At 33.7% G+C, this 24,684-nt stretch overlaps 1 protein-coding gene across 1 annotated transcript in view; it reads right to left on the bottom strand.

Moving 5' to 3' along the window:
* Nucleotides 1-24,521, bottom strand: part of LOC129225265 (dimethylglycine dehydrogenase, mitochondrial-like) — an 84,989-nt gene extending 60,468 nt beyond the window's left edge. The window contains exons 1-2 of the mRNA XM_054859848.1: nucleotides 24,314-24,521; nucleotides 8,563-8,687 (exon numbers count right to left, since the gene is read on the bottom strand). Coding sequence (XP_054715823.1) covers nucleotides 8,563-8,654 — 92 coding nt within the window. The 5' untranslated portion in view covers nucleotides 8,655-8,687; nucleotides 24,314-24,521. The remainder of the gene's footprint in view (nucleotides 1-8,562; nucleotides 8,688-24,313) is intronic.
* Between the last annotated feature and the right edge of the window lie 163 nt (nucleotides 24,522-24,684).

Genomic DNA, 24,684 nt, shown 5'->3' with positions numbered 1-24,684 from the left:
CCAAAAGAGGTACTGTATTTTCTTTATACCTGGGCTGGAATAATACTATATGATAGATGCAGCGAAGAGGATACCGCCAACGCCGCGCGGAAAACATTGTTCTTTTCTTTAAAGAAGGGAAAAAAAGATGGAGTTACAAACACTATTTTCCGAAATACATATATTTATAAAAAAAATTACCAAAGGTAAGTTCTATCCATGTGTAAGATAACTTTGGGAAGCTATAAAAAATAATCCAACTGAAGTAGCGAGTGCCTCCGTAGCTAAAAAGGATCCTTAGTGACCCTAAACCATAATTAAAAAAAGAAATTGCTTTAACCTCAAAATGCACAATCTTTTCGTTATGCCGCCGGACTAAATGACTGAAAAGCAAACCTCTCCCTTTTCATGTAAAACACTTTCCCAACTTACTCTTGTAGTAATCAGGTCCTGGCAACAAACAAATTCAACTGTATGTGAGTCGATATTTTTCGAACATCGACGTTTTACGTTCGAAGAATTTCGAATGTCGATGTTTTATGGTTGATAAAAAAAGTTTGAAAAGAAGAAACTGTGATGATCGTGATTATAAAAGCACAGTTATGGTGAAAATTGTTATAATTGTAAATATATTATAAATATTATATTGTTTAATACATATTTATGTATTTGTACTCAAAATTAAACCGATTTAATAACACTGCGGACAGTGCCTTTTGCGCTCTTTAGTGTTAAATTCTTACTACTAACTCATGTTGAACTATAATCTAGAATTTTTTAATGTTTTGTGATTGTCGTTTGTAATTCATGTTTTGTAATTCACGTTCTATGTTTTAACTTTATTTTATTTTATTTTGCTTACTGTTTGTTATGTACGTGTGTTTTTGTTAATAAATTTTATCTTATCTTTTATCTTATAACATTGGAAAGAGTTATTAGTTAGTTAGTTATCTAAAGAAGTAAATTTCGTTGGATAAGCGTTTCCAAACCTCCTTCCTGTAAGAAAACCATAAGTAACAAATATTGAGCATTACAATATTTCCCAACTGAAGTCATTAATGAAAACTAAAATTTATATATTTGCATTATATAATGCATCAGAATTTCAAAACGAATTTTTGTGGTGGATGTATCAATACCATCGATGTTTCATTCTAAAACATCGATAATTTAAACAGGTCCGGCTCCTGGGGTAGGCGGCCGCCTACAGCGGCAGACTTAAGGGGCGGCAAATATCGAAACTGAAACATTTTTTAAAAGAATGAATATCTGTTTCAGAACCATAAGATTTACTGCTTCGATGCTAAAAAAATAATTTAGGGTGTGTATCAGTGCTTGGATATGCAAAACATAGTTCGGAATTTAACTAGAAATCCAATTTAATTTTAGAAGCTACAAATTGCGTGATTTAAGTCTTTTAAAAGTACTGATATTTGTTTCAATGCCATATGATGCACTACTTAAATGTTAAAAAAGGTAATTTAAAGTGTGTACCAGTGTTTGGATATGCAAAACCCAGTTTGGAATTTAACTAAAACTCATTTTAATTTTAAACACTTTACTATTATTTTTATTTTTAAATCCATTATTATTTTATGTTAATATTAGTCAAAGGGAGGGAGGGGGCGTCACTTGTCAATATCGCCAAGGGCGGCACAACTACTATAGCTGGCCCAGTATTTAAAACATGAAGAGAAAATAATTTAACAACAGGTGGACTTAACAGAATCTCAGCCAGCCACTTACTTATTACATACTAGAATACACTAAACGCAGTAATTCATTTTCTTGTTTTCATCAGTCTCATATACTGTAGATTGCAATAGAGAAATTCGAAAAAAATCACTGCTACTTGATTTCAAGACAGTAATGCAGGGGGTTAAGTATTTGGACACCCACTGAAATTTGTCATAAAGGCTTCCTTGGTACTTGATTTTTTTTTAATCTTTGCATCCCTATTGTTTCATTTCTAATTTTAAATTGGATATTGTACATGGCACTTCTGTCACAAAGATAGAATTTTGAGGAACCGCGACGTTAAGTCTAAACCAGTCTGCCTCAAAACTATTCTCTATAGCAGATATTTCGGGTGAAATTTAACTAATGTACTCTCTCTGGAAGCAATTTCTAGACGAGAGGCACTCTGTTTTGTGTTACCAGGAATGCTACAAAAAATTAAAGCCTCCAATTAAAACAAGAAAGAAACGAATTTATTATTTTCAAAGGCCTGCAAGCTATGAGAACAAAAATTCTTCTTTTGCTTGAAGGTCAACGATGACGTCAATTGCGTTATTTCTCTTTTTTTAAAGAAAACAATTTTTAGTCTTTACAACTTCAATGAGATGACAGACAGAATTATCAGCCGCAAGTTCATGTCCTCTGATACACGGAGTCTGCAATGGAATTCGCCAAATGACGTCATTTCCCCCACAATAACAGATTGTTGTCAATAGCTGACTGCAAAAATCGTGATTAGAATGTTCCGATATTTTATCAGAACTTAAAATCTTGAGCTTTTCGAAGTTTACGACCCTGGTGAGAGGATACTAGTAGATTTTTCTTTTTAAATTGGCTACAAAGTATTTACAAATTGAAATCCACATAGCAGCAAAAACGTAGTCAAAACAAATCTAAATCGTAGTAATTCCAAATGTAGATAAAATACAATTCCAATTTTTGCCCTTTGGGTCATACTAAAGCATGGAATGAAACATTGCTGAACGAAGTTTGCCTTGCCCATGAAAATAAATTCAAGGTGACTGCTAGGGTTCATTTTTATGATATCAGTTGTGTTTGAGGGATATCTACAATTACTGTAGCATTACTTGGTAATTATTAGAGCTAGGATTATGATTATATGCAACAAAATATGTGCACATGTGATTGCTTATTTTTGCTTCTTTCGGCATTTGATGCATATAAATGCTTAAAAACGACAAATTTTCAAGAGAAATGCCTATCCCTGAGTTTTTTTAAAACTTGCATTCAGATTCATTTTAAAATATAAATTCGAACCACATGCGAATATTTTTTTTTCTTCACAAAGAAGGAAACGAGCGGATGTGTGCATCACATGACTTCCTTTTACGCCACTTAAGTGCTAATAGTGCCTTAGAGTTAGCACTTGAGTGCTAATAGTGCCTTGGAGTAAGCAAAGAAAAACTTTAAATATTTTCACTCCTTTTTTTCGACGAACCGAAGCAAAAAAAAAAAAAGATTTACACATATTGTTTTTTCCAATAGTGGCAATTTTAATGTGATTCAATGGTTAGCTCTCTAAATATCACCAATAGTGGTCAAATTAAAACCAGATTGAAAAAAAAAAAGCTAAATTTTTCGCCAAGTTGGCGACAAAACTTGGCGACTGAAATTCTGACGATGTATCGCCATGTGTCCTCCAAATTATAACACCACTTGAGTTTGCACCACTTGAGTTGAATTTCAAAATGCTTTTCCCCCAAAAAGATGTAAAAGACCCCTTTTGGAACATCCGAATGTAACCAAAAGATGAGTTGCACAACTAGACCCCCCAATTGAGAGTTTACATACCAAATCAACTTTCTACGGCATACCGTTTTTGAGTTATGCAAGATACATACGCACATACATACCTACGTATATCACGAGAAAACTCGTAATTACTCGGGCATAGTCAAAATGGACATTTCGGGCGTTCATACGTTCTTAGGTATTTATGCACGTGCGTGGTCTGGTCGGAAAAAAAACCCCTCAACATTCATTCGGGGGTGAGCAAAATGGAAATTAAGGCCGATTTTTGAGTGAAATTTTTTTCGCGAATACAATACTTCCTTTGCTATGTAAAAGGAAGTAAAAACGGATTATCGATGGAAAGCTACTTCGTGAAAATATATACTGCCTTTTTCGAGAGCCAATAATAAAAGAAAAATGTTGTTCGGGACGGAGAATCAGATTTTTGAGTCGCAAAACTATGACGCCAATTTTGCAGCATTTATTTGAATTGACTGAAAAAAGCAATAAAAATGTGAGCGATGATTTCGATTTCCAATTCCTGTCATAGACACGATTTGAATTCAGATGGAAAAGCAAATAATCTCTAAAAAAAGATTAAAGAATTTTTTTTTTCAACAATAGTTTGAGAAAAAGCAAATGCTGTCCTAAATTGGATGAGATCGACAACTTTCTAAATTATAACAAGTCTTTCAACTGATATTTCCCGACAAGGGGCAAAATTTTAGTACAACATCTGTAGAAGGATATTAGCTGTAGTAGGATATTAACTGATGAAAGGCAATGGCTAGTTGGTGAAAACTTTGAAGAACATGTTGTGGTTTAAATTAACGTGCACTTTAGTGTAAATATTGCATATTAATCGTCTTAATAACAAAATGTAAAAACAGAATGGTCAAAAATTTTTTATTCAGATGTGTCAGTTTTTCTTAGGTAGATAAAGGAAACATAAGTGCACATGCGACATTTTTAGTGTGTATTTTAGGCGTTTTTAATGCATATTTTAGTGATTTTTAGTGCAAATAATCGGGCTCTAGTAATTATTTTGTTGCACGTTTCTCTCTGTTCATGAATTCAGCAACTTTACATTGGGTCACACTCACAATTCTACCAATGGAAATAAATTTCTCATTTCTGTATCGCTATACTCGACATGTTACTCATATTTTGCAGATATTTTCCCCTCTTGTACGTTTCCTAGTAGAGGAATATGGTGCGAAGTGAAATAGTTAACGTAAATTACCTTTTTTTAAATGAATAAAGAAAATTGCTGTTTATGAAGAAAATAGTATGTATTTTACATAAAACTTGCATTTAAACATTATTTTTTTCTTTTGGCAGTCCATTTGTACCTTCCAAAAAAAAAAAAAAAAGAAAAGAAAAGAAAAAAAGAAAGAAAATGTTCTTTTTTATATTTTATGGGACAAAGTGTAAAAATTCAATATTTTCTAACGAAATATTTTCTATTTGATTATTAAAAAATATTTTTGATATAATATGAAAATAAAGTAATGAATGAATGAATGAATAGATAATTAAATAATGAATGAATAAATAAATAAATTAGTTAGTATATGATTAAAAAACGAATGAATAAGAAAACAAGTGAATGAATGAATATATTTGTGAATTATTAAATGAAGGAATGGTAAATAAATTGGTTAATAATTGCGCAAGTGATTTTATGAATGATTGAGTAGTAAACGAAATAAACTATGCTGCATAAAACATCACTTTGTGTCATTTAATGTTTAAAGCATTAGTAACAAGAACTTCATTTTAAAAATAACAAAAAAAAAAAAAAAAAAATACAATATAAGATTTTGGAAAATTGTTTATCATCATATGCTTTGATCTTCAGAAGTTACGTTTTAATGACTACCAGACAGGTAGCGTTAGAAACATAAAAAAGCATTAAAAATATTTGATTTTATATATTAATTGATTTATTTCACTTTGCCCACCATTCCCCTACATTTTCGTTTTTAATACTTTTATTTTGTCACCGTTAAATGTTCCAGACAAGTTGAACTTGATTTTCTGAAGTTCCATCCGAGGAATATTTCTGAAAAGATTGTACGTACTATGATTCTTGCCAAATGATGATGGAGTTTATTTTTATCAACTGAGAATTTTTCTGAAAAAAAAAAAAAAAAAAAAAAAAAAAACATGAAATCAGTCAACATTCAGCGTAAGCTGATTTCGAGATGAAGTAGTGGTGAATTTTCCCGACCACGAGTCTTCAATAGAACGTAAGCAGTAAAAGAAATCTAAGAAGATTTAGGATCAAAAATCTTTTGCTGCCGATTGGCAAGAAAATAAAAACTTATGCTCCTAGAATCGCTTATAAGCGTAATTAAAAAATATTGTACAAGGCTCTTATAGGGTGTAAGCAATAAAGGAAATCTAAAAAGATTTAGGACAAAAAATTTTTTTTGAGGTAGATTGGAAAGAAAATAAAATCAGATGGCTTCTAAAATTGCTTATAAGCGAAATTGAAAAAGATTATATGTACTATGGTTCTTGACAATGAAGATGAAGTTAATTTTTTATCAACGGATAATTTTTCTAAGACCCTTAGAGTTCTAATACAAGATTATATTTGCAACTCATATTACACTATTTTTTTAAATTCGTAAAACCAAACGGGTGCACTATTTCTCAATTCATAATTTAAAAAGTGTACAATCAAAACACCATTTGCGAACTTTGTACACGTACATGGTTTCACCGACCAATGTAATTCATCAAATTTGATTTGGATTCCTTCAAAAGTGTTCAGATATCAGTTAACAAGGTTTCACCGTGTTTGCTCTAGATTTTTTCAAAATATTTTTACTGTGACAATTTTCCGTAAAAATTAGCATTATCGTCAAGGAAGTTCCAATTGAATTAATTTATAGAACGTTTTGCTTGGATTGTACCACCAGTTTAGAGCAGCGGTATCTTCAGATAGTTTCTGAAAAGAGTTTCAGATTAAGTTATACTATGCTTCAAAACACGAGATCCGATAGATCCAGAAAATTTTAGCACTTCCTGACTCTTAAAACTTGGTCATCAAGATTATTTAAAATACTGTCAACCCCTAACCTTGTTCATTTTGCATTTCTATTTTTGCATGCAAACACCATTTAGCATGTTGTTGAATACATTTCACTTTTATATAGAATGCCAATTAAATACATTAAAAAATGACTGTTAAAGTGAAACAGAGAATAATACTATTATGTATGAAAAAGAAAAGGAAAAGAAATGAGACACACAATATGGAAAATAAATAGATAACACTGATTATAAAAACGAAATGTCAAAATATAAATTTCGCCACAATATCATTTCGTCAAAATGACCTTTTCGTGAGATTGTTTCGTCTCTAACAATGCTGTTTAGCTTCTCGAAGTGCAGATAAAGGACAGCTAAATGATAAGAAACAAAAGGGTATCAAGTAACAGAAAAGTGAAATTTAAGATTTACTTGTGTATATAATTTAAATAGGAGCATTTTTCTTCATCAATGAAAGGAGAGAATGTAGAGAGTGTAGTGAAGTTGAAAGCTCTTGATCGTAGCTTAAGTAGCGACACGTCCGCCATCTTGGGGCTAAATGGTACTTTCTTCAGCTTCTGCTTTAATGAAGTAATGTGTTTTGCTATTTGATTGCGGTGCTTCTTGATTGTGGATGGACATATGGATAGAAACCACAATTAAGAAGCAAAACATGTTACTTCATCATTGCAGACATAAGAAGAAAGCATCGTTTAGCCCCAAGATGGCGGACGTGCCGCTACTTATTCTACGATTCAGATCTTTAGTATAGTCATATTCCCGGTTGCAGAAACAGCGCAGCGCTGCGACGTCCGTCTCTGATTCTTGAGACTATTTCTGAGTAAGAAAGTTAGTTATCGCTGTCTGCACAAACATTTAGAGCGGAAAGTAGAAAAATACAGTTCAGAATGAAGCAGAAATGAAATATCAAGCTAAAATCTATGAAGGAGTCCTCAGTGGTTGAGAGGTCAATGGCATTTGCACCAGCAGCTACCAGCGCCCCTCAATACCTCATTTTAATTTGAATTTTTGTAGCTTATGTTCCACTCGTAATTTTTAAATTTAGCATTTTGTTTTCAGGTTTTCCTTGGTGGTGATTTTTAATAAGTGTTGCGATGAGGAATGCGCCGATCAATCGTTAACGATTAATTGTGCATAATCGGTCATGTTGCCGATTAATAGGGGAAAAATAATTCTTACTTCCAACAAGAAACTATAATGTATATTTTTTTTTACCATGAATGCATGTAATTTTGTGCAAACATTAATATAACATTGGAAACGAAAGTGTGGAGTAAAAACTAAACACAAAGGTCAGAAAGTGCTTAAAACTGAATGAAATATTAACAAATTACCCTCACAGCTGATATTCAAATGACACTATTATGAATAATTAAATTTCAGGACTTTTAAATAGGAATGCGATGTCATGAAGTTTTCAGAAAGATTTTTTATGAATATTTCTTTACTTTATGGTATTTAAAAACCATTGTCTTCAATTATGCTTAAATAAACCTCTACAGGGGCGTATGTGAATAAGACTAAAAAAAAAGACCAGGACAATAGTTAGTACGTTTTTCCAAAATTAAGAGTTGTCACTTTCCTTGCCGAGGTGCGATATAGAGATCTTCTGGATTATGTTTGAAAAGGTTTAATTCAAGGATATAGTATTGCTAAAGCTTTATGATGTGGTAATACCATATTCATGAATTGTTAGAGATTTTGTATTACCACAACAAAAACATTTTCTTGGAAATATTTCGAGTTTTGAGCAGAATAAGCGTCTTTTGTGGAATATATTATCATTTACTTCGGATATGGAAAAAAATCTGCAGACATTGTGCAAAACTTCTGCAAAATCACATCTGTATTTTAAAGACATTTGCGGACTATCTGCAGATATTTTGCAAAAATTTACAGAATTTTCTACTGCTCAGTGATCGGCTGTTTGAGTATCCTCTCTTCTCAGGCAATAACTTTTCCCGTTCAGTATGATCAACATTTTTGTTTAGGCAGTGTTGATCTACAAGGAGGTTAAATTAAACATCTTACCTTTTTAATGAAACTAGTGGACTAGAGCACAGTCTTAGAAGCTTCCACTGTGAAGTTAGATGTTTTTGGGATCTCAGCAACAATGCTAGCATCTTAGGTTATTGAACTTTTCGCTTGAGAAGTATCTAAAAATATGATTTATGTTAAATTTGAAAAACAAAAACATTTTAAATTAATATTAAACCATTTTTTTTACCGGTATACAGAGATACCCGGAAAATCAAGGCTATTAATAGAAACATCACCTCCTTCCTTTTCTATTTAATTGAAAATCAACTTTTCATTGAAATAGCAATTTACCTTTTTTTTAAAAAGTTTTTACCATAAGTTTCATACTTGCGATCCCAGGTAGCACATTTTATTTCATAAACGTTTAAAAATAGTTGTCAGCGTCGTGACATTCATCTTAAAACGTTTATGAAACGTTTCAAAGTAGTTGTCAACGTAGTGACAACCATTTTAAAACGTGAGTAAAACGTTTTAAAGTAGTTGTCAACGTTGCGACAGGTATTTTAAAACTTTTTAACATTTTGTGGGTGTGTGTGTGCTATCTAAAATATTCACTAGTACTGAAAACCTTTAGAAATTAAAATATTTGAAAACTAAACATGTCTTGGCTGCTGCTTAAAATTTCAGTGAAATTGCGCATGATTATTAAATTATATTGCTAACATAACTTCTATAAACTAATTAAAAAAATCACTTTTTGTTCTAAGTTTGAAAAAATCCTGAATGAAAGTTTTTGTCTGATGGGTACTTTCATGGCATTGTTGCACTTTTAGCTTTGTTGCAATTACGAACGAAGATTTGTTTGGTTGTTCTGTTCTGTAGGTTCACTCAGGGTGCACCAGCTTTTGGAAATTCTGAATCAACTTTCTCAATCATAAAAACTAAACAAATAAATAAGTTCACGACTGTCATTAAATGACTATTAGTTTACTTTTGGTTATTATTGGTAATTTTGTAATTTCTTGTAAAAAATTTACTACTTAAATCTACCTTATTACTTTTTATTTATGATTCACCCCCCTCCCCCTGTCAAAATTCCTATGCCATGCATGATTTCCTTTGCTGAAAGCTCAATGGAAAAACTACTTCATGGGAAGAAAATATTTTTTGTGGACAATGAATATTTGCAGAAAAAGAAAAAAAAGTAAAAACTTGGTCAAAACTGGACGGATCCTTTAAAAATTAAAATACCGACACCTCGACCAACGGAAAGACCAATATACTTTCAAAACAGAAAAAAATTTCTTATTTTAATCGAAATCAATTTTTATGATATTTTGTTAATTTCATATTGTTAACGTTTGTTGAGATTTATTTGCTTTTATTTTTTAGCCCAGTGAATTTTGGCCAAAAATAGGGTCGATGCACCACAAATTTATAATTAGCTGAATATTTCAGGATTAGTTCCTGAACATGTGTAAAATAAAACCTGAAAAGTCCCCGAAGTTCCAATGTGAACTTCTATCCAAAATGGCGGATTAAAGATGGCAGCTTAGTACCTTTTGTTTTCCTTATAACTCGGTCAAAAAAAAAAAAAAAAATATTCAGTTCTGAAAAAAAAAAAAAAAACCCCTGTAGGCTCTTGAACTAATATTGTTTCGATACATATTACTTCACTAAATATACTATAATAACTAAATAAACTATATGCTAAAGTAACCAATAAAAAATTTCTAACATTTGTTTTGACACCAAAAACTGAAATTTCTGTGTTCCATGTAAAATGCAGCACAACACATAAGCTACTAAAATAAATATTTTTAAAAATGTTTTGCGGTAGTTTTTAAAAAAATATTTTCCCTCATACATTAGTCAATAGTTGTTACTTTTAGTTTAAAAAAAATGCTATGTATGTTTGAATTGGTGCTTATGTTTTACCGACAATTCCCATTAAAAATTATAAATATATATGATCTGCAAATTGTGTTTTTTGTCTGAAATGCAAAATTTCCGGTGTGAAAATTCAATGCTGATATGTTTAGCTGTTTGGAACTATCATAAATCGTAAACTGGCTCCAAATTTCTTTTGTAATATTAAATGAATTTAAAAAAAAAAAAAAAACACTCACTGTAACGATAAAAATTCGTCAAAAATTGTTCAAAACTTTTTTTTTCCTTTTTAATAAAAAGATCACCGTTATCTCAAAATCGAATTTTTTGTACATTTTAGGCTGTACATGTTAGGTTTGAATTATGTTTCCTAATAATTATGTGACAATGGAAAAAATGTCGGTGAAAGATCACTGCCTTCAACTTTAGGAAGTTCTTTTTGGGAAGCAAAAGAAAAAAAAAAGGGTTATTATTACTAAATGAGCGTTCTGTTCAGTCTTCCACAGTTTTTGACCAGGATGCTGCTGTTTTCAAATCAAATGATAATTTACGAGACATCTCAAATATGAATGTGCCCCTCAACTACCCTCGCTTTTTGGTTGGGTTTCTCTGCGAAAGGATAAAAACACAAGCGTGGCAGCTATCGTTGAATTAGTAGAGCCTTTTGTTAAGCCACCCACCACCAATCTCATTATCCAATTAGGATGAAGGATTTGTTATGCACGCATTTGGAATGGGACGAGTCCGAAATATAATAAAAATACATATTCCTCAAATACTTCAGGTGTTTTCAAAAAAAAAAAAATCTTTTTATATGAAGCAGTGGTTTTTAATGGATACGCTGATGCATTACTAACTAACATTGGGAAGAAACGAAGAAAAGTGATGTCGAAAATGTCTGAGACTACTGCTTTTTGAAGAAAATGTAGTGGGGACGAATTTATAGCCTAACTTTTTGCGGAATTCTGAGAACAAATCAAGATTAATTCAAATTATGAAGGAATACTTCCGATTAGGAGCAATGTTGTATCAGTGGATAGGGAAGCCAATGTATTAAATGCTCAATTGTGATAAAAACATGCCAGAACAGCTCCAGGTCAGTCGCAGTAATAGCTACTGATACATATATCTGCTCTCGATTCTAAGTGAAAGAGGTATATCTGGAACATCGCTGTATTTTTTTACCTCCAAACCAATTTGATTCAAAAAAAAAAATGTAATGAAAGTACATGGTCCGAAGTCCCTGGTCCCTTGAAGGTTCCTCTTCTTTTGCTCCACGCAGCCACAGGATGTGACTCCGACTCCACGTCAGCTACATTCAGAAAGAGTAAATCTTGAGCTTTCAAGTTGCTAAAGGAAAATCCCAAACTGCTTTTTCTGATCTCACAGCTCAGTAGTTTTCAGCTTGATCCATCCAGAAAAGGTCACCCAGATTGTAGAAGTGTTGCTGAAATAGCTTTTTGGTGGGAGTTACACTTAATTCTCTAGACATCTTACGATACAACCGCTATAATAATGAAGTAACCAAAACTCCTTCTTCAAAATTTAAAGCTTGGCAACTCTTCCACTCACAAGTGCAGTTGCTTCACAGCATCCATTTTGTGTTTATCCAATAGTACAACAGTGGCTTATGAAAAACACGAATCCAATTAAATGGGGATGTGTTATGAAAGGAGGTGGACTGTTCACAACGCTTTTGTCACTTCCCGAAACTTCCGAAGGAATTCCGCATTTTATGTTTTGTGACTACAAATTAACTGTAATTATGTGAGACTGTGATCTAGATGCCAATGAAAACGCAGACTTTTAATGTTCCAAGTCTTGCATGCATTGTTTAGGTGAAACATGTAAAAATTCAACTTCTGTGCAGTTTCGAAGATGAGGATGATGATATTGAATGTTGATGCTTCTTTTTCTCTAGATTTTTACTGACATTACTATCTTCTCTTTATGCATTTTACATGCTTTTCAAAAATATTTTTTTTGTCAGTTTTTAAATTACTAAATAAATGATATTCTGCAATTTCGTTTGAAAATTCTTTATGAGGTCACTTTTTTTCCGTTATCATATTCTCATTCCAAAGCTAGAAATAGCAAGATTTCTTTCAGAAATGGGATAAAAGCTACTTGATTAATCAATAAATGGAATATATCAATCATTTTGCAGTTCATATTTTAAAAAGAATACCATAAAAAAAATCTTTATTTTAGTAGTTTTTTCGTTCTGCTGCATGTTACGTAGAAAATAACTAGTATGTTGTGGCCATCACGAAACTTTCTTCTATATTTTTCTTTTTTTTTCTGATCCCTCCCCATGCTTGACGAGGAAGCAATATTCCCAACAAAAACAAAATGACACATGCAAAAACTTGACGACTATCCCAATGTCTGAATTATTGCAAAAGCAAAGCAAAGAGCGAAAATTGAAAGTTATTTTAAAAGCCTTGCTTGAATGAATTACAAATATTTTATTCGTTAACAAACATAAGATGGCAACAGTTAAAAATTTTAAATCATTGAGATAATATTTCCTATCATTTCCATACAATTAAAATCACGAGAAATACGCAGACGACAATCTATTACGATTTATCTTTCTTATTGTTGCATTAATAAAAATATTTTTATTCGCAAAAAAAAAAATAAATCAACACCTCTTGGAGCGATCGGCGTCAAAATAGAACCAAAGCCTGTTTACATATGGATTCACATATATTCGAAATTTCAACCAGAACGTAGCATTACTTCTTGAGATAGGGCACTCAAAATGGAAAAAAAGAACGGGTGATTGCGCTACCCCCCCTTTTTAGCTGTTGACACAAAAATAAAATCAGTTCTTATACCCACTAAGGGCTACTTGCCGATAAATTTTTCTTTCATTCCGTTCATTATTTCTTGAGATACAGCAGTCACAATTGACGACAAAAAACGTTCTATAGCTCAACTCCCGTTTGAGTTATTGACACCAAAATTGAATCAGCACCTGTTCCTGTTAATACCAACATATGGACCAAATTTTGTTTGATTCCGCCAGTAACTTCCTGAGGAATAGCAAGCACGCGTAACTCGAAAAACGTCCCATTGCTCCACCCCCCTTGGAGGAATTCGCGCCAAAAACTAATGGGCACAAGTTCACATAGGGGCACATATGTGTACTAAATTTCGTTCGATTTCATGCGGTAGTTTTTGTTGTAGAGCGGCCACAAAAAACTGGTCACATACAGACGTGACACACATACATACACACACACACACATACATACATACACACACACACACAGACAGACAGACATTTTCCAAAAATGGTCGAAATGGACTCAGCACACCTCAAAACGTTCGAATCCGTCAAAATTCGAAATTCGAAAATTTGCACGAATCCAATACTTTCTGCTATATATTAGATATAGAAGAAAGTAAAAATTGTAGCTTTTGATGTCAAAACAATAGTTTGAACTTTTTTAATGGTTATTTTAGAGTATGTTTCGAAACAGTATTACTTTTAGAGTATACATGTTTTTACTTTCTTCTATATCTAATATATAGAAGAAAGTATTGGATTCGTGCAAATTTTCGAATTTCGAATTTTGACGGATTCGAACGTTTTGAGGTGTGCTGAGTCCATTTCGACCATTTTTGGAAAATGTCTGTCTGTCTGTGTGTGTGTGTGTGTATGTATGTATGTGTGTGTGTGTGTGTGTGTGTGTGTGTATGTATGTGTGTCACGTCTGTGTGTGACCAGTTTTTTGTGGCCGCTCTACAACAAAAACTACCGCATGAAATCGAACGAAATTTAGTACACAGATGTGCCCCTATGTGAACTTGTGCCCATTAGTTTTTGGCGCGAATTCCTCCAAGGGGGGTGGAGCAATGGGACGTTTTTCGAGTTACGCGTGCTTGCTATTCCTCAGGAAGTTACTGGCGGAATCAAACAAAATTTGGTCCATATGTTGGTATTAACAGGAACAGGTGCTGATTCAATTTTGGTGTCAATAACTCAAAAGGGGGGTTGAGCTATAGAACGTTTTTTGTCGTCAATTGTGACTGCTGTATCTCAAGAAATAATGAACGGATTGAAAGAAAAATTTATCGGCAAGTAGCCCTTAGTGGGTATAAGAACTGATTTTATTTTTGTGTCAACAGCTAAAAAGGGGGGGGTAGCGCAATCACCCGTTCTTTTTTTCCATTTTGAGTGCCCTATCTCAAGAAGTAATGCTACGTTCTGGTTGAAATTTGGAATATATGTGAATCCATATGTAAACAGGCTTTGGTTCTATTTTGACGCCAATCGCTCCAAGAGGTGTTGATTTTTTTTTTTTTTTTGCGAATAAAAATATTTTTATTAATGCAACAATAAGAAAGATAAATCGTAATAGATTGTCGTCTGCGTATTTCTCGTGATTTTAATTGTATGGAAATGGTAGGAAATCATAGACTAATAATAAGAGTAGACCGAGCTTTCTCATTCTTGTTGATAAAGAAAATTGGTTCATAGATGTATCATGTGACTAGTGGAAGGGCTTGGCGAAGACTTTGGCAGCATGGTTGCTAGATGGCAGCATTATCTATAGTTTGGCACTCGACATGTATTTTAAGACAATGTGTTTTCATTAAAAAAAACTTCCAGGTGCAGAGATTGAACTGTTTTTCTTTTAGTCATGCATTATTTTGACATTAGTAATAGTTTTTGATCAGTTTTCGGTAACTTTTATTTCATTTGGAGCTGTCAGCGTTGGCGTGAACGAAATGGCGTAAACGTTTTGCGTTAACGCAAAAATGTACTAATCGGTATCTTAAATTGAAACTGTAGGTAAAAATCTTACCGTTTGCTGATTCTTCTTGGTCGCTTGCATCTTTTATTGCTTAGAGAGTTATTGAAATTGACTAAAGAAAATGCACAATACTATCTAAACGAAAAACTCACTATATTAACAAAATATTTACAACTTAGAATAACAAATTTACAAATCGGACTCCATAAAAGATCATTCTTCCGTGTTCCATCAATTCTATTTATTTTATTTCGCGTTGACGTTGATCGTCTGCTACGATTAACGCCCGCTGTTGCTAGGATATCCACCAGTCACATGGTTTGGTTTATGAGCAGCAAAAGGGTTGCCATAGCTCGGTCTACTCTTATTATTAGTCTATGTAGGAAATATTATCTCAATGATTTAAAATTTTTAACTGTTGCCATCTTATGTTTGTTAACAAATAAAATATTTGTAATTAATTCAAGCAAGGCTTTTAAAATAACTTTCAGTTTTCGCTCTTTGCTTTGCTTTTGCAATAATTCAGACATTGGGATAGTCGTCAAGTTTTTGCATGTGTCATTTTGTTTTTGTTGGGAATATTGCTTCCTCGTCAAGCATGGGGAGGGATCAGAAAAAAAAAGAAGAAAAATATAGAAGAAAGTTTCGTGATGGCCACAACATACTAGTTTTAGAACTGAAAAACTTTTATTTTTGACCGAGTTATAAGGAAAACAAAAAGTACTAGGCGGTCATCATTGATCCGCCATTTTGGATTGAAGCTCACATGGGATCTTAGGGGACTTTCTAGGATTTACTGTACATGCTATGAGGAACTAATACTGAAAATATTTCTTAGTTATAAACTTGTGGTGCAAAAATCGTAAATTTACTGAGCTATTTGTACTCTTCTCCTTTTTGGAAAGTAGTATAAATGTCTCTGCAATGAGCCAGTATCAAGTCCACCACAATGTCGTAAGCGAACTCTCGCTATTCATTTTAGCTACCAGTTTGTTGGTAATCTCAACTACAATGAGAAAACTTTTGCCTCCAGCTCGGTATTTGACCATCCCAGATTGATGAGTTCATAACAAGGACGAAACTGCAGTCTCTGGATGTGAAAACTACCGGGCTCTCGGTAATTGCATGTAAGTCCTGCCAGTGACCTGGCTTAAGGGCGGCAACTTACTTCTTTCTAGATTATGTTATTTCTAAGGAATGTTGTGACATTATAGATGGCTTCATGACGGTGAATTTACCCTACGAAAATAATCATTTTATTTCACTAAAAATGAAAGAAACAAGGAAAACAATTACTAATGACTAGAGTTTTTCTTATAGCACATTTGACTCAATTTCTCTTCTGATAAAATTCTGTAGTATTACAAATGTCTTTCATCACAATAAACTATCGTCGCAAGAAAAAAGGAATGATATCTTATCGGATGAGTATTGCTTCATCTTTATCTATAATTTTGATCTCCGACTTGGCAAAAATGAAAAGATAGCAGTTGGGAAACAAGTCTCGGTAACAAAAGCTTTCATTGTCAAAGTACGCAGTTTGTTTGTGACCAAATATTTTCGCCCAACTGATAAACTCTTATATCAAAACTACAACGGGGAATACCTAAAAAAAATGGAAGTTTTTTTTTCTTTTTTTCTACAGAAGGCAAAGAGACTTTGTTGTTTTATGCTGTCATGCAGGGTAATTGTGAGCTAGGCCGCTCAATTTGGCGCCACTTCGGTATTTTAAATATATTTGGCTCAATATATTTGGCTCAATATTTGGCTCAAAATAAAAAAAAAGGCAAGAATACCCTGTGCTGCACTCTCTGGCAAGTTTCAGAAATAAGTTTTCTGTTTGTTATTTTAATTTTATATTAAAAAAAAAAGTTCGCATCCGTGCATACAGGGGCGGATGCAGAAACAATTTTTGGAGGAACCCCGGAAATTGGAAAGGGCACTCCCGACCCCCGTGCAATGTTTCATACCAAAGCTTTCATGACTTTATTTTTAAATGTGTTTTGGAATCCTTTAAGGCCTTAAGTTCATAAATATTATGCACTTATATACTTTGAATTTTTACGTAAAATATCTTTAACTTTTCTAGCCAATTAAATATTAAACCCTATATAATTTCAACAATACGCTATTTGAGCGGCTTGAATTAGGAACATTGTCAAAATGATTAAAACACAAGGGCAAGATTATTGAATAAAATCAGTCCTCATTTGAGTTTTTATAAATTAATTTATATTTTAACTATAAAATATTACGCAAATAAGAAAATCATAGCTTCCAAACATATTAAGTAGAATTGAAGAATTCAAAAACTATTTCTTTGCGAATTTCAAAGCAGTTGCTGATACGTTCTTTTCACCATGATACAGTAGAGATAACATTTTGATACTGCATGCCGTTTCCATTAATGTTATGGTTTTGATCAATCTTTTTACGAGTTTAAAATCAGTTGTTCATTTGTTCTCAACGCCATGAAACAGTTGAGATAACATTTTGATACTACGTGCCATTTCTATTAATATTATAATTTTGACAAGGAACTACCATGTGATTTCTTTCATTTTGCACTTTTTAAAAATAAGCTAAAAAGAAATCTATTTCTTCGCAAATAGCTTCCTGGATCGAAATGACTCTCCTATACATACATCTAAACATTTGTTTTTTCTTCAAAATGTTAATTATTTATTCCACTAAAGCGCTACAACTAGCTGACCCAGATGATACCAGTGGAACGAACACCCCCGCGTTATACACCATTTCAAATCTTTGAATATAAAAGCAAAACTTTTCAGAATTAACAAATTACCTTTGATTAAAATTTATTAACGATACGCTCATATGATGATGACGTAACATTAATTAACTATTTTGAAACAAATATATTACTCAAAACGTATAATTCTTCTTAATGCCAGTTTTGGTAGATTAATAACGAAACTAAAAAATAATCTAATGAGTACCACAAAAGATACCTTGCGGTAAAATTTACGACCGTCTAAAATTATGCGAGATTCATTTCATAAAAGTACATGGTAATGGTGTTGATTTTTGTGAATCATCGCACAAAATTTATTCTTGATTTCCTTTTAATGCTGCTTTGCAGACAGGTTCTGTACAAATAAAGCATACATCATTATCATCTAGAATGGCTTAATGAAGTGTGCGGGGGAGGGAGTGATGAAGCAGATTTATTTTCGCCTATTTTAATCTGACAGTTCTTTTCTTGATGAATTATTCACCTGTGCCGACTAAATCCGTCCAGCTAAATTTGATCCTCGAGTCATAAAAAATGTTAGCCGCTTTTAACTTTGGTAGCCATTTTTTAAAAAAAGTACTTATGCAGTGAGAAAAGTGAATAAACTTCAAGGAGTTTGCCAAAGTGGAGTCGATTGACGTGTTGAACGTCTCAGGATTGGTAGGAAGCGTGCTGATTAAAGGCTTTACCAAACACCTAATTGATAACATGAATTCAATTTTTTAAAAGGGAACGTATTCATTTTCCAGAAATGTTCAGGGAGTGAAAGAAACGAATAAGGTTTACAGCAAAATTGTTTTACTATGTTTTTTTTTCTTTTTTTTTGGAGGGGGGGGGGGGAGGGAAGTACAGAATTGAGCACAAAGGCATCACAGATCTGTTCAGGATAAAACATTTCGAATTAAAAAATCAAGGAGATATTGCTATTTTAAATTTGGATAGTGCCCTCTTGAACAAAAACCAGATTGTTGAAAGGTTCCAATTTCATCAAAAGCCTAGTATAACACCACCTCGTATCCTCACGTCGATGTAGTTGAACCTCAGGCCTAATTGATTAAATTTTGGAGATTTTGGATACATTAATATATTTAGCGTTTAAATTAACTGATATAATCACCAAAATTCGATAATCTAATTTCGATATACCATCGCTATCCGAAACGTCTTTAATCAATTTTTAGCCTACTTTCCCAGTAAAAGTCAGAGAAAGAAGAAAAAAGCATGAAAGAAGGCTTAATGCATCTCAAAAATATCCAAAAAAGCAAAAAAAAAAAAAAGTCAAAAATAAATAAAATAGTCAGATAAATATTGAAAAATTAAAAATTGGAAAGTAGAGTATTGAGATGGGGAAAAATGTCTGTCGGTCTGTCTGTCTGTCCCCCCCCCCCCCCCAATAACTTTTGAATGAGTAGTCCGATTCGAACAAATTTTTTTTTTGTTAGAAAGATCTCGGCGAGGACATCTCATTCCCATAGTTCATTTTTTTTATTTGAACAATTTTTCGTTCAATTTTGAACAGTTCAAATCTTTTAACATTAGTACCTACGGGGAAACTGAAAGTCAATATAGATTCCGAACTTAAAGGAGGATTTACTTCAAACAAACTTTGTTGGAAATAGCTCTTAATGACCTACTCCCAACTCCAACTCCGATAATTTTGGGGCTCCTGACTCCGACTCCGATTCCTGTGCCCGAAAATTACTCGGACTCCGACTCCCCGACTTTGAATCTGACTTCGTAGCTTTGGCAAAAAATTATGCACGGAGGAAAAATGACTTACTCCGACTCTTGGAAATTCGACTCTGACTCCGACTCCTATATCAAATAATAAGTCCGACTCAGACTCTGCAAATATTGTTAGACTTGCGGACTTTTTGGGGAAATGACCGATTCTAACTCCGAGTCTTTGAATTTAAAACTTTCGGCTCTCGAATCTAACTCTTTTGTCCCAAAATCAGATGGACTCCGACTCTGACTCCGTAGCCATGGTTTTTACTGTGAAATAATTGTTTTTAATATTTTTTTATTTTTCTTTCAAGCTAAAGTTTTAATTTATGTATTCAGTTTTGGGCAGGGCCGGATTTAGGGGAGGGCAGGCGGGGCTGCTGCCCCGGGGCCTACACAACAAAGGGGCCCCCCACAATAAAATTTTTACAAAATATCCTAACTTTCACGGGTCGAAAAATCGGATATATACATATATATCAAAATATTCGGATATACATCAAAGTATCGGATATTTTCGAAAATATAATGATATTTTCGAACCCTGATTAGGGGCCTCCACTCTTTCGTTGCCCCGGGGCCTCCACACTTCCAAATCCGGCCCTGGTTTTGGGCGGAGAAATTCGGAGTCCTTTATGTTTCTACATAAAGATATGCGCAGACGATTTTTTTTTCGACAGTGAAAATTATTTTTTTAAGTTGACATTTTATTGTTTTTATTTATTTTTGAAAGTACATTAATTTATTCTTAAAACAATTTTTGGCAACAGGGGAAAAACAAACGATTTTTTTTTTGATATGATGTATTTATTTTAATGAGCTTTTAATTTGAATTCTTTTTTTTTTTTTCCTTTTCGAAAGCGGTTGAAGATTGTTTTTTTGATGGAAAAAATGTATTTAGCTGATTTGTTTAAAAGGTGCTGCAATTTTATTTGTTCTTTTATTTATTTTTTACGCATCTAATTCTTTAGATGAGCGAGGCATACTTTATTTCTCGAAATCAGCTTAAAATATTAAAAAAATATATTTGAAATAATTTACCATTTTAGCAAATTTTGAGAATACTGATCAGATACTAGAAAGTCGATATTGGAATATGGGAAAGTAGGCTCGTTTAGTTCTAGACAGAACTTCTTGTTAAAATTTTGAATAATCTAGCTTGATTTAACTTGGTTGTAACTAATATAAAATTTCGCGGCAAAATGGTGATCGTGCAAATCCTCTGGTATGGAACATGAGAATAAAAAGAGTTAAAAATAATGGTAAGCACAAAATTAGCGATATCCATGCGGTAGAATCTCACAACAAACCAAAACGGGAGAAATGTACCTAGGCCGATGCATTTAGATTTGGAAATGCGTAAAAAATCGGGACTGATGCGTAAAAGCGTATAAAAGCAACCAAAACGCGTAAATGTACGCCTAATCCGTAAAAGTTGGCAAGTATGGATGAAGAAATGCCGAAAAACAAGTATCCTAAAAAGTGATTAAGTGCACTGTAAAAACGATTCAGAAACGTTCCTGGAAAATAATGGGCAGCTGATGTGCCCAATTTCTTCCAGTAACATATCTTACAAAAACCAGGAACGTTGTCCGCTAAAATTCAGTAACCTTTCTGAAATTATCCTAGAAACCTCGTGAAATATTCAGAAATCGTCCTGTTTATAGCAGCTGGTCGTGTCTCTGGAACTTTAGAGTATGATATAATAGCTTGGTGCTTTCCTACATTTTCAGGAATGCTCCGAAAGCAGTATTATTAGCATGGTCAAAGCTAACCCAGAACTGCAAGCAAGTATCAAGAATTATTTACTCGCCTGCAATTCTAGCAAAACCACGTAGTTCATTAACTGATCTTCTCCCTTTGGACGCCTTATCAGTCTGGACCAGCCACAGTCGAACTGAAGCCGATATACTTTATAAAGACGCTTAGTTAATCTTTAAACAGGGAACTAAAAATATTTTTTATAGCAGTGAGAATTCTGAATTCGTGCCACTTGTAGCAATTCAGGAAACTTTTTGACGATGATACTTGATTTTTCCAGGAAGTGGATAAAAACCACTGAAATCCCGGAGCGTTACACGAAAATGCTCAGTAACGTTTCGGAATTTTTTTACAGTGTGTTCTTGTGATAGATTACTCATTTGTCCTATACTCGCATTTTAAACAATATCCCGCGCATAATCTGCTGATACGTTCGTCACTCTCAGGCATCACGCTTTTTAGAAGTAGTAGAACTTTGTTTCTCCAGCCCTCGTTAATTTGGATATCTAGATAATCCAGATCAAGTTTTGCCTTTGTAAAAACTTTAAAAATCACATAGGTAGTAATTTTATACTGTGTGATAGCAAGAACTTGTCTACAAGTATGCCAAATATTCGCTTTTTTTTTTTAAAGAAATTTTAATTTATTAATCATAAAGCGTTGTCTTGACCTTGCTTCATTCAAATGCACTTGTTTTAAACATGAGACACAGAGCTAATTCTTTGTTAAGAGAGTGAGTCAAAACTTTGTACATTTTTGAATGTTTTGGAAAATAAACCTCTATTATTTTGTTAAAATTTTTTCAGATTTTCGATCTGCAGGATTATTTTTGGCCCCAGTTACCTCGAACAATCGGGGTTGTTTTGTAGAGTACTGCAAGCGGCTCGCCACCTTCCCTTTCGGGCTATAATCCAATCATATTCCTTATCTTACCATAATAAGCACGAATTCTTGAAATTTAACATTTCAGCCCTTTCACCGTAACAGACGCATCAATTGCACAAAACCATGGCTGCGGAGTCGGAGTCAGATTATTTTGGGGGAAAGCAGTTGGAGCCGAATTAAAAATTCCAAGAGTCGGAGTCGACCATTTTCCCTCAAAGCCCGCAGCTCTGCCGGTATCTTAGACCATTGATCAATGGCCTCAATGATCTAAGGCCAGTACAGGCGGAGTCGGAATTAGAGCAGAGGCTGACTGCGTCCCTCTAAAGCCTTAAATCGCAACGTCCACCATCTTGGGGCTAAACGCCTCTTTCTTTTCATGTCTACTATGATGAAGTAGGGTGCTTTGATTCTTGATTGTGGTTTTTTACTAACTCAATGTTAATCCACGATCAAGAGGCACCACAGCGGACGAGTCGCTACTGAAGCTGCTATCTTGGGCTTTAAGTTCCCCTAGTCTGCCTTGACTCCTAAAGGAGGCACAAGTTCAAGGGCGTTAAAAAAATGCGCACCTTTTTGAGAGCTCAAAAACGAAAAAAAAGTCCCACAGGAAAAAAAAAAAAACGAAGGTGTACTGGGAGCGCAGAAAAAAAAAAGGTCAGACAGATTTCAGGGCGTATAAAAGAAATTAAAAAAAAAAGCAACAACAAATGCGCACCAGATTGAGAACGGAAAAAAAAAAAGGTTGCACCGGTTTGAAGACGTGAAAAAAAAAGTCGCAATGGTTCGAGGATGGGGAAAAAAAGAGAAAGAAAAGAAAGGTACATAGCGCGAAAAAAAAAAAAAAAAAAAAAAAAAATTGAATTTTGACATCTTGAATTCCAATTATGTTTTTCGCAATCACGAGTGTGTGTATGTAGGCGTGTGTGTTTGTGTGTGTTGGTATGTGTATTTGTGTGTAGGGGGTATGTGTATGTGTGTGTAGGCATGTGTGTTTGTGTCTGTGTGCTGGCATAAGTGTGTGGGTAGTTGTGTGTGGGGGGGGGGGCGTAAGTGTATGTGTGTGAGGAGCCGGTCGACAGTGATCGTGAGGAGGGTGGCGGTGGGAAAATAAAATGATAGGACGCCAAAAACTGTCAAAAATAAAAGCAATAAGCAATCGTGATTGCTCAAAAAAAAAAAAAAAAAAAAAAAAAAAAACATCGGTTCAAGGCCACACTCGCCCGAGGTCCGATGGGCCAGTCCGCCAGAGTAGAACTGATTTTGGGGTAAAAGAGTAGAAGTCGCGGCTACTCATATCCTTTCTCAATGGGTTTGTTTCCTTCAGTCAAAAGTACTACTTTTAGTCACTGAAATTGATAGAATGAATAAAAAAAATATAACATGGACCCCGAAAATACTTTCATTTTCCCAAAAGTTATTTTGTAATTAATTTTTTAAAATGTCAATTTGGAAAACAAGGCGTGGTCTTTGTGACGTCACAAATGATGCAATTTGGCGCATCTTTCTACTACGTTTCCACATTATGATAATTAGAAGCGAGCGAATTAAATATTGCGCTCTACGCTTGCTGTCAACTATATCGTTGCCAATACATGTGAGTAAAGATGCGAATTAAATATTTTGTTCTGTGAATGGCAACACTGAATGGCAGTTCATCATTTGTGATGTCACACGACGGAAGCGTAAACAATTAAAGCGCCCCGATTTAAGTAATCCTTCTAAAATATTAAATTTAAACAAATTATTTAAAAAATGGTCAGATCCTATGTTTTTAAGCATGCTCTTTCAGAAAAAAACTTTTAAAATTTTGGAAACGACCCCATTGTAAACACACACACACACATACACACACAAGAGCAAATTTTTATTTTTGTTGTATCCCACTGCACACACAGCTAAAAATATTTTCAAGTTTTAATAATTTTTTTGAGTATCCAAAGCATTTTAAGGCACTTTTTACTCTCTAAAGATAGATCAGTACAATTTAATGAATTCAAAAGCATAAGCATTTACTCACATTGTCTATTGGAAGTTGAGTAACACGTTAAAACGCACCCGTTCGTTCGAATTGCACAAGGCTTATTAACAAGTGATAACTTCGGAATACCTTGACAACAAAATAAACACAAGACTCCTCATTTTTTCCACAACTTCTTCCTAAACTTTGCTTCCCCGCTCGCTATGCTTCAACCTTGAGAAAAAGAAAAAGAAAAAAATGTATGACCTTCGTCCTCCCGAACCCGCGGGGAATAGTTTATTCGGCTTGCAGGGGTGAGCGACTGTATAACCACTTGTTGATTTCTCTATTTTTCTCCCACCTTGGCTTCCTTATAGAACTACGTAATACCGCGTAATGTCATTGGCCACTACATGCCGATAAAAAAAGTC

This window comes from Uloborus diversus, chromosome 6, assembly GCF_026930045.1.
Source record: "Uloborus diversus isolate 005 chromosome 6, Udiv.v.3.1, whole genome shotgun sequence".
NCBI classification, from domain to species: Eukaryota; Metazoa; Arthropoda; class Arachnida; order Araneae; family Uloboridae; genus Uloborus; species Uloborus diversus.
This window is presented reverse-complemented; position numbering and strand designations above follow the sequence as displayed.